This window comes from Macrobrachium rosenbergii, chromosome 1 (genome assembly GCF_040412425.1).
Source record: "Macrobrachium rosenbergii isolate ZJJX-2024 chromosome 1, ASM4041242v1, whole genome shotgun sequence".
NCBI classification, from domain to species: Eukaryota; Metazoa; Arthropoda; class Malacostraca; order Decapoda; family Palaemonidae; genus Macrobrachium; species Macrobrachium rosenbergii.
The window spans coordinates 56,305,168-56,317,254 of NC_089741.1; the positions used below are offsets into that span (position 1 = coordinate 56,305,168).

General features: G+C 34.3%; 1 protein-coding gene across 6 annotated transcripts in view; it reads left to right on the plus strand.

Moving 5' to 3' along the window:
• The first annotated feature begins 8,310 nt into the window (after positions 1-8,310).
• Positions 8,311-12,087, plus strand: part of LOC136838640 (pyruvate kinase-like) — a 96,961-nt gene continuing 93,184 nt past the window's right edge. For 5 of the 6 annotated variants that reach the window (XR_010853077.1, XR_010853078.1, XR_010853071.1 and 2 more), the window contains exon 1: positions 8,505-8,672. Coding sequence is in view for 3 of the 6 variants with exons in the window: in XM_067103986.1 (XP_066960087.1) it covers positions 8,520-8,672 (153 nt within the window). In the remaining 3 variants the exon portion in view is untranslated. Of the gene's footprint in view, positions 8,673-12,087 lie in introns of all 6 variants that reach the window. The other variant, XM_067104019.1, reaches the window with a different exon arrangement.

Sequence of the window (12,087 nt, forward strand, 5' to 3'; positions counted from 1 at the left end):
TGGCTTGCACAGAAAATTAAGGTATAAGTTTGATATAGCCAGTGTATTGTCCCCTGTTTTGCAATCATTGTTTTGTTAACATTTTTTTATTAGAATTATTAATAAAACAATGTTCAATTGTCAGAAAATGGTCTCACACTGTCCTTTCCAATCTCAAAATTAATCTTTGATAACAATGAAAAAAAAAAACAGTCTCTTTTACCGTTAAAGAAAGTTTCGACAGTGAAAACCAGATTTTTTTAATGGATTCATCTTAAAAGCAAAACATGTTGTGATTACTGAACCTTTCCCATGAAATTTAAGACAGCACCTACAACGGCAAAGGTCACCAAAAATACAAAAAATAAAAAACAACGATAAAAACAAAATAAAATTATAAACCTACATGTATGACATAATCCTGTATATAATTTGGAGACTCCATGCCATGGGGAGAGAGCCTAGCAACCACTGGATGAGCCGAAAAGAATCTGAATCTTGAATTAAAATCAACAAATTTTGCTCCGAAGTCACGAAACTTAGAGGAAAAAATAGTTCTCAAGCAGGCACTCTCATTGTTATAAGCATAGGGATCACAAAAAATCACGTAATTTCAACCATATCTCACACAAGATGAATCGCTAGCTATTTTAGCATCAGGCATAAGAAAATTACGAAGGTTTCGCCTCGGTTATATAATTACAAAATTACCAAGACTAGATTGCATGCTGTCTGGCACTCACTGCGTCCAACCAGGAAGAGACTTTTATTTCACCTTTTCTTTCCCATTTTATCTTAATTGGAATATGCAGCCAAACTGCAAAGTAGAGCTATTCTGCAATTATTTGGCAACCCAAAATATCCCATATCATACTGTACACAGCTAGAAGGAAAAAGAATATAATTTAGAGGCATTCTTTACCCTTTTTTTATTTGTTTCATTTTATATCCATATACTACAGCAATGACACTACTTGAACAAAACTGCAAAAAAATTTGGTCAAAAAGAGAATGCGAGAGAAATTAGCAGAGGCGAAGTTCTTATAAATTGTTTCCTCAAGTGTTTTCAATGATATGAGGGCTTTTGTAAACGAGCAGATGTTAACTAGCTGTACAAAATCTTCTTGGTTCTCTCTCTCTCTCTCTCTCTCTCTCTCTCTCTCTCTCTCTCTCTCTCTCTCTCTCTCTCTCTCTCTCTCTCAAAAACCTTTATATTCTTTTATCCCCTTGTACTTTAATCCTATGTCAACTTTCTCTTCTTTTTATTCCTGTTTTACAAATTAGACGAAGAAAATAGGCAGGATGGATATAAGAACATAAAAACTACACGTTGTTGAGGAGTCTGCATTGTTTCAAGGATCAGAATGCATAAAAGGCGAAATAAACAAATAAATAATCACAAAAGGGCGGTAAAAAAACAACGCATCAAATCTCGAGGAGAAACAAGCCGGCACGTTGTTACAGTAACACAACTTTAGAGCAAAATGGTTGGTGTTCATAGTCTAAGCTACAATGCCTTACGAAAAGATGGCAAGATCTATAATTTCTTACAGAAAATGCCACAAAAAATACAACAATGGCAGTCCAAGTAACTTATATAAAACACCCAAATTGAAGGCGCAATGAAACAATCGCTAGTGCTTAAATGAAACCCCGGCAACAGCGCTGCAGCCTCTATTGCATTCTCAAGGTCAAGGTTACTACAAGAACGGGAAACTGGCACCTCTGCGCTGCCTCTGGGATATGCAAATTTTATTTCTGCAGCTGCCCCTGCAGTGTATGGAAAAGATATTCAAATACTGATAATACAAGTTGAATTGACCAGGATTTCCATATGGGAATAACTTTGTCGTTAACGAGAGTAATGTTCACGGTGATCGTCGGTATTTTATTCTGCCATTGTTCTAAACAGGATTAATAGTACTCTATTAATCCTGGTTCTAAATTTAGACCAGAGAACAAGTGAACGAGGAAAGTCTGAAACACGACATAAAAATATCAAGTCATATAAATGAATCGCAAGTAAAAATTTTAGCGAAGCCTATGACAGCCGAAACTCACTCAAGCTTTCTGTTGTCAATACTTAAGTACTATTAATGTTATGAATAATATTATTAAGACTTCCCAACAGGGAAAATTATGAGTATGCTCGCACAGACTCAATAACTCCTACCTTTCGAGCAACGAGATCGTGGCCACCAAGATCAGGCAGCCTCGGTACCATGCGGCGAGATGCCAGCCAAAATCAATACAAATACACCCAGCCAAGGAGAAAATTTGGCACCTTGGACGCAAGCAATGAGGCCAAAAATTTTTGATGAAAACTCAAGATCAAATTTCACAAAAAATGAGGTGAATTTCATTTATGCGGACGAAAAAAAAAAAAAAAAAAAAAAAAAAATTTGTTGTCAAGAGCTGGAGGTATTCAAGTGTGAACAGGAGATGCTTGCTGAAGCCATAACTTGGCAAGTTCTAAGTGATTTGACTCGCTCACGGCTTGCTCTTAGCATTTGTTCCGAAATGGATATTCGAGCAGTTTCTTACAGGGAATGATATAACGAAATTTCACTCGTTTAATTCGACAACCACCCTTTGAAATGAAAACGATAACGGTAATTTCTGACTAATGTTTACATCCTCACCGTTGCAGACGAGAAGCCACGCAGGCAGTTTTTAGTGCAGATGTTGATAGGACTTTCAGCCTAATACCCTTATGTAATCGAGGCTTAACCTCGAAACAAACGACTGACCCAGGCCGTAGAGAGATTATCAGCATCAGGAAAAACGAAAGTATGAAAAAATGTTGACAGTTTGCCAGCAGCGGAAAAAATGCCACAGGTGTCAAGATGTGCGAAGTCGATCGTAACACTGTTAATGCAAGTGATACACTTGTATATTCTCTGTGACACCAATGTACAACTGGACGTGAACTGATATAAGTAATGTATAACGTTGGAATAGGGAAACACCATAAAATCCATTGGTGTCTGCACATAAAGATTCTGAGCAATACCAAAATTTCATTTCTTTCCAAAGAGCATTTTTCCTTTTTGCATGCAGCAGTAGCTTTCAATTTCAAATGAAGGTTGTATCTACCCACTGCAAAAGTAAATGCGAAGTGCATATATATAAGCTCGTGTATGCAAGTACAGAGGGGGGGGGGATGTTTTAATACCTCCGATTAATGAGACCGTGGTGTTCATCTATGAAGGTTTATTGCAACTAAAACTATCTCGTCCATTTATATCTTAATGGCTCTATCTTTTAATTGCACTAACAAGACTGTCATAGAAATAGCATGGAAATTTAATCCTGATACTTACTATGTCTTAACTGGTACAAGAGTACTTAGATATCAGTGGATTCCACAAATAAAACAATGTTGTAGATTTTATGATACGATGTAAGGGTTCTAAAAATCTGTTATACACCCACGTAAAAATACATTATTACCCTACTTCCACACTAGAGCTCAATAAAAAAAAAAATGGTTATTTCTTCCACAAATTTGTATCCTGCCGCTAGAAACATGAAAAATTTATTTCGGTAGCACTGAAAATACAAAGATTAGGCAGCGGATGTATATATATACACACACACACACACACACACACACACACACACACACACACACATATATATATAGATATATATATATATATATATATATATATATATATTTGTATTTGTGTGTGTGTCCAATATTAGGAATCATTCATTAATTTGTAAAAACCCAATAAACTATAAAACTTTGAAATAGTGACCCGACGCAGGAGGAACACCTCCCCTTAATATTTAGGAATCTTGGTTATCAAGAAAATTGTTCCATCGCTCAATAATCATTTAACTTCAACCCCCTTATACATAGCCTAGTACCCCTCCCCTATTCCTGTTTACTTCCTAACCTTGTTTACGCTCATCAAACTTTCATCCTCTGGACTTAACTACAGAAGGTATTCTATTCCTTGTTTTGTCGTCATTTTCAGTCTTTAAAGCATTTTAATTTTGTAAGCTCTGTTTTAAGTTTTAATTAGTGTTTTTTGTATCTTTTTAGCCAGAAAAGATGGGATATGGGTGATCCCGAAGCGCAGCTATTGATAAATATGTCAATGATGAGTTGACTGTTCTTCCTATCCATACATCCTACACTATAAGACTGTTTGCTTAGCCTCCTCAAATAAGTATATATATATATATATATATATATATATATATATATATATATATATATATATATATATATATATATATATATATATATATATATATATATATATATATATATATATATATATATATATATTATATAACTGATGTTTATCGAAATCATAAATTCATCAGATGACATTGTCTCAGTTGCTCCTAATATGTAACTCGTCACGACTCGTGTCCACCAGAGAGAGAGAGAGAGAGAGAGAGAGAGAGAGAGAGAGAGAGAAACATGAAAGTGCCCAGCTGAAAAAGAAAAAGGAACTTTTCTATATGAAAACTTCGTTGTGACTTTTGTTTCAATAAATGTTCATATAAAAAACTTATTTGTTCTTATCGTACTTTCTTATGGAAATCTCGCTACCAACCGTAATGGAGCAGATGCGACCAGAAGGTGTACTATGTTAATGTACAGCGCTACAGCAAACGATGGTCCCCGATATAATGTTTATTGATTCAGCAGTCAAAAGAAGTTGGCCAGTACCATAAGGAGGATATTCTCAGCAGGAAACAGAGAACAGAGGAAAATGCTGCTACGACGTACGTTCAGATAAACGAATCTGGATGACCTTAACTCTATCAGTACTTATCAAATCAGGCTGCTTTCCTCGTGTGCGAAAAGCAACGAAATTCGTATTGAACATATGACATCAACGTGGACAGTGATTCACTGCGGGATTGTTTAATGCATACCCCATTCAGTGTTGAGTTCGTTACTGACTACTGAATGCGGCGAAGAATAAGTGATAACGATAATGAATACTACTTGACATCAGATATAAAATGTGAGAAATTACCAATCAAACTCCAAACGAATTGCCATGGTTTAAAATTAAAACTTAATCTATGAGTTATTCCGAAAGAGAGATACAGAATGAAGTGACCTTGGTACAAGAATTTATGCTAAGGCAATGGAATTCTATGTCAGGACTTTCTCCTCATTTAACTCTTAGTAGATTGTTATTTGCTATATCCATTCTTTGCATTTTGCTGTAGTTCTCGTCCTTTGTTCCTATTTTTTCCCTTTTACACAAATTGTGAACATGTTCCTTCGCACAAACTTTCTAGGCAAGTTATTTTGGCTCGTTTTAATAATAATAATAATAATAATAATAATAATAATAATAATAATAATAATAATAATAATAATAATAATAGGGTAAAGTATGGAAGGTAATCAAATCACCTCACCTATTACAAGGTCAGCACCGAAGACCCTGTCAGATTATTGCCAGATTTAGACGCCTTATCTCATTTTAATCATTTTGTCCAGATTTGAGCGTTGCCATATTAGTGCAAATGGTTCTTTTATGGTCAAGGAAGGAATGAGGAACAAATGTGGAATTATATATTCAGGTCAAGTCCACTGAACTACTAAATTAAATCAACGAACTTGACAATTACCCCTCAAATTATTTAATTATATAAACGTGGAAAAACCTGCTCTTTACAAACATGCGTTCAATGTTTGATGTGAAAATATGTAACGCGAAATCAGAAAAAACCATAAATAAAAAATGGTATTTTTGGAGCGCTGATAAGCTTACACCTCTTAAAACAGGATTCTGTGAACAAGATTTTTGTTTGTTATCTGATAAGAGAGGGATTTAATCATCGGCTCACCCACCAACGATTAGTCATCGAGATTATCTCACACTCCCACTTAATCGCTTAATCTCCGTCATTCAGCCGTCACAACTGTCACTTTCATTCTCTCTCTCTCTCTCTCTCTCTCTCTCTCTCTCTCTCTCTCTCTCTCTCTCTCTCTGTTTACTCTAAATGCTCTACTCAGATGAATAACTGGGAAAATGTTTATGGAGGAGAGAGGTTCAATTCCACTGTAAAAAAAAATAAAAATAAAACTACGACTAGCATTGAAGAATACAGGGAGAGAGAAGTTGAACCTGTCTGGGCGTGATGTATTCAACTAAATTATAAACTTCCCATTCAGATGCGCTCTCAAGGTCAGACTGGGTAGCTGAAGAAAGGGCAACTTGAAAGAGTGGGACAAAAGATGTCTGGACGATATATATATTATACACACACACACACACACATAAATATAATATATTATATATATATATATATATATATATATATATATATATATATATATATATTATATATATATATATATTATATATATATATATATATATATTGTATATATATATATATATGTATATTATATATATATATATATATATATATATATATATATATATATATATATATATATATATATGTGTGTATTATAAACGGTTGAGTCATGGTCTAAATGTAGTCTGGAGGTAACTTATGCCTTAGAATGGATGGAGTTAGTGAAAGAAGTGACAAGGCGCAGATGTTATGCTATAAAAACCAACGGCAATTGCACGATTGTGTTTAAGCTCGAAATAAGCTTAACGACAGGAGACGCTAATTCTTATAGAATTTTTACCTTGAGAGCCACGTGAGACATGGCTGCATACCTAAGAGAGATTAGATTTATCATCTAGATTCGCATCGAACTGTAAATCCAGGCTTCTCTTTTGAACATCCTAAGTTTGAAGGAAAGAAGGAATCGAAGGAAGAACATACCCACCTCACGAGAATCGTGACGTAAGAGACCTCGGGCAAAGTAGAAACCGGGATGGAAATCTGGCGGAGGGAAAGGAACGCCCCTTCGAGGAATATGAGGATTACATTATTTCTGCTTTATGAATATGGAGATTGGGGATCCATTGCATAGAGGGAGGGTAAACTCCCTCCTTTTGCTGGATAAAACAGTGACCGAAGTACCGTATTTCCAGCTGAGAGAAAAGAAGGTGCGGAGAAAAGGTTGAGAGATGAATGTTGATCAAGGAATTGCGTTTTATCCGGTCACGCCCTAAGAGCGAACAAAAGGAAGAGGCCTCCAAATTAAATGTGACGGAGAGAGCAAAAACCAGGAGCCGATTTTTGGGGGGGCGGGACTGCATTTTTGCAGTATATATATGTATATATACATATATATGTACATATATGTATGTATATATATATATATATATATATATATATATATATATATATATATATATATATAAAATATATATATATATATATATATATATATATAATGTTGCGTGTATTTATAGATAGTTCATTTAAACACAATTGTTTAAAAGTTATGACAAAGGTTATAACTGCCGGAAGTAGGCAGTTTCTGCAAAAAACATTTAACTAGGAAACTAGGGTGAGTGTAATGTTCCTAATATAAACTGTTCCATGTTTTTCACGTCGTGCGTGAAGCAGAAAAATATACGGGGTTTCCTAACTGAAAATTGATTGATAGTAGTTGTATCTGGCACTGGAAGTTCTATAGTCCACTGGCTGTGAGTGTTTGGATTTCTTTTTATTGAGTTTTTATTTAAAACAACAAGAGCCATAGCTCTAAACTTGATGAAACATGCAAAATATGGCACCACAGGAAAACTCAACAGACGGATAAGCCTTTTATATTTCCAACTCTCAGTATTTGCTTTGCTTCAATTCTATCACATTAAATAAGACATTATGTATGTATATATATATATATATATATATATATATATATATATATATATATATATATATATATATATATATATATATATATATATATATATATATATATATTTATATATATATATATATATATATATATATATATATATATATATATATATATATATATATATATATTTATATATATATATATATATATATATATATATATATATATATATATATATATATATATAATATATATATATATCAATTATAACCTGTTCTGTTATTCGGCATATACTATTGTTCCACGAGCATAAATGAAATGCTGGTTGAGCTGTTATTTTAACTATGAGGATTTGCTTGCCGATTTTTCTACGTCTGACAGCGATGCAAATGATATCCGTATGTTTGGTATTTGACACAATTATACAATTATCCATCCTTCCTACATTTTTCTTTTTAACGTCACTGACAACATTATTACTAGTCTACTCTTTCGGTCACCTTTTCCGACTGGAAATGCTTGATTACATAATAGTGAGTCAATCACTTTTTTCTTTTTAAATTATCTTGGCCTGTCGTCTGCTTTACGCCCATACTTATGCCATCTAGTGATGACGTCCTAAACTAGAGGAAGATCACACACTGTCCGATTAAGCTGAATATTGACTTCCATTAAATTTTGAAATTGTGAGAAACTGTCATTTCAGTTAATGTACTATGTGTTTTCAGCTCATTAAAATATTTTAAACATATAGAAATGGATAAATAACACCAATGAAGGTGTTAAAATTGCCATTTTAAATAAAAAAACATTAATTCATGAAGGCGTGTGTTTCTAACGAACAAAGTCATATTGCTCTCCACACTCCCTGTCCCTCCGTCTCGAACACTACAGTCAGTCAAGACTTGCTGTCTTCGGCCGTCCGACAAGGTATTTCTGCAGGACACTCTCCTATACTCCCTTATTTCAAGGTAATTGTGAAACTACTATTATTTACAATAATATTATTGATAGATAACGATCTTTATGGCATTCTGAAGATCTTATATTACAAGACATTGCATATTTTCGACAGTTTTATTTATTTGGAGAAACCATCAGCTGATCAGTTAGTACAGTACCGGTAAAACAATTGTTTGAATGGAACTCGCTGTCATTCTTTAACAGTGACGCAATCATTCGGATATCCTTCCCTTGTGGTTGTATGCATGGTGTTTAGTAATGGCTGCCATAGGATGGTATAACAAACTAAATTAAAACTTTACAAGGTACCCTTAAATGAATTCTTCATTTTATGTCGATTTTCCAATAGTTTTCGATGTTTCTAATGGCTTATCCTGTAGACATTCCATACCATGGAATTGCCAGTTTACTGTAACAATCATCCATATATTTCTACAATTTGAGGGACCTGGGAGGGAAACCGTGAAATTTGGGTGGGAAAGAGAAAGGCGTATAGAAATTGGTATATTCTTACTCAACTATTATTGCATTCCTGAACTGAAATTATTTTCCTGTTTAACGTGTTTTGAACTTTTCGGATGCCTTTTCGGTAGCACATTAGTAGTTTTAGAGGTATCCTACTGGTCCCCCTTTAAGAGTATATCTTCAGTTATAGGGGATCACAATGTTAATGTAACATAGGGCAGTGTAAATTAAAACGAATAAGTGTTGTGATCCAATCCAAGCTAACTTAACATAGGATGCTGTGTCTTTAGCTGATTTGGGGTGCCTTTGTAACACCTGGACCCAATCCTAACCTAATCTAACCACATCCAACTTAGGTTGTCAAGTTCTTACCTAGCCTGGGGGAGCTTTGCCCTCCCTAAACTCCAGCCCCTACTAATATAAGATTGGTCACTCTGTCTTTACTTAAAAAGGGCATGGTGTATCTTTAAGCACATTCAGTTAACCTTACCGTACCTATTCATAACCTGGAAAAGTACCATGGTAATGTTAAAATACATTACTTTCACACAGTGGGCCTCCATAATTGTAGGAGCTGAGGGGTTACAGTATCTTTAAACTGTTAACTTGGTATTGAAATGAACGTTACAAAACCAGGTATTGAAATGAACATTACAAAACCAAAACCTTTGATTTTACATTGTGGGCCTCCGTAGGTTAATTATAGGAGATAAATGGTTTAAGTATCCTTAAAATTCTTATTCCTTACAGAAACGGATATCAGAAATGTTCAGAAGAAGAAAAACTATAAAACACCTGGAATAATGTAAGGAACTTTGGTTACATGTCTGCACCAAAGGAACCATGACTAAGAATTGAAGCTGGTTTTTCCAAGCTGCGTCATAATTCAAAAACCTTACAGGGTACTTGATTGTTGAAATTTAAAACATAACTAATCACTTATCAGTATTGTCCACATACCCACATTTCCAGATGAAAGTAACAAAATATATTCCAAATACGCTAACCATCTTAGCCCCCAATGCATTGGGACATAGAAAAAAACTTAGAAAAGTCCAAGTGGGTAACAGGGTTTGTCATAAATATCTCTGTAATTGGCAACTTGCAATGATTTTTGTATGAGACACATTGAGGACAATAAAGAACAAAGTAAATAAACCCCAAGCAGAATAACTAGCATCAGAAAAAAATACCATTTAAGTAATGTAGCCTAAAACATTATGATCAGTTATGCTTCACTGGGCAAACTGAACCACACAAAAGTTAACTTATCAGACTGCAGTAAGTAAATTTTATGATATGAATGTTTATTGCATTTTTAAAAATATTTCTGGTTGAAAAATTGTAATTAACACAAGGTAATGCTTTCACTGGTAAACTAAGAATCCCCCCAAAAATTGGATCCAACAAATTCACGGATACCAAAAATTTTATGACAGCATCACCACATAGCATAAACTACTTGGAGGGAACCATAGATACTATAATTGGTTGAGTAATGAATATGTTGGACAATAACATTCATCATTAGCAAGTGTTATTTTCAGCTTCATAAAGAAGATAGACAGCCTACCACATACGCTTAATATAATGTCATAAATAAACAAACAAGGAATATAATTTCTCATCTTATAAATAACTCAGTAACATACTGTATACATTTGTGACTCTTATTATATAGAAGAAAAGTTGTTGCAGTTACTGAAATTGATAAAAATTGTGGACAGCTTGTAAAATCAGTATGCAAATGGATTTCTCTCAAACAAGAAGCATATATTTTGCCAGCTGCTAACATTGTGTACTTTAACCATTATTGTTGGGACAACCCACGTGTTTTCTCATTTTTTTTTTTTATCACCTTTAACTATAGCATTATGGGTGATCACAGCATGGGATCTTTTCTTTTGTCTGTTGATGAGAAATACAAGGCAAGCGAATAGCACCAACTCAGCATTAAATATGCTCAAAACTTTAAAGAAGAATGATAGCTGTTGTTGCTCATGTAATATCAAACTTTGCTAAGCCTCGAAGTAGTCATAGTAATAAAAAGGTTAGGGAGAGGCCAGTGGGTTAAGCCCCCCCGGTCAGTTAGGATGTATCATCCCTGTTAGGTTATGTTAGGATAGCACTCCGTTAAGTAGGTGTTGAAGCTTCCCCTTCAAGAAAGGTGCTGAGCAGTAGGTTTGGTTATGGTGTGGCCACAAGGCTGGGTTAGGTATGATTAAATTTTTACCAAAAACATACGGCAGTATTTCAACAACTCTTTTCCTTGTGGTTTTTGCATCTTGGACCTCTTTTTGATTTCACTGGCACAAACTGTCCCTTTATAATCAGGGTCAAAGTAGGAACCAGGCTTTTTGGGTGAGGAATACAGATGTAATTATCACTAGATGATGTGTTGAAACACTAAAAAGCAAGTGATGCTTAAGAAAAATTATATGCTTCATGTTTTATACCACTAGAGAGAAAAAAGTAAAATGTGATTCCACGATAGAAGATTAATTTATTTTTAAAACAAGAATGGTATATTTTTCTGACTTCTTACCTAGTGTTTGTGACCTTTATTTTTAAGGTAAACTTCTTGTTTTGAGCCTTTTACCCCTTTATTTAACAGTTATGGTGAACCCCAGCAGGAAACTGAAATGAAGCAGAAAGATGTGGGAAGGGGCAATTATAGGGATATGTCCTAATTGAACCTAAGGTACTGGGTCATGCTTTGGTGAGGCTTTGCTTCCTGGATCCTCTAGCCTAACTGGATCTAGAGTGCCATAAATCATTGCACTTAGGGCCTAAAAACAGATTGATTACAGTACAGTAAATGGTATTACCTCTGGATTTTGGTTATTAAACTCCCTAACATATTATATCTAACAGGATATCTCATCCATAAGGCGGTGATTGTGTCTGAAAACATTGGGCCCTTGACCTTGGGAATTTATGAAGGTAGTGGTGAATTCA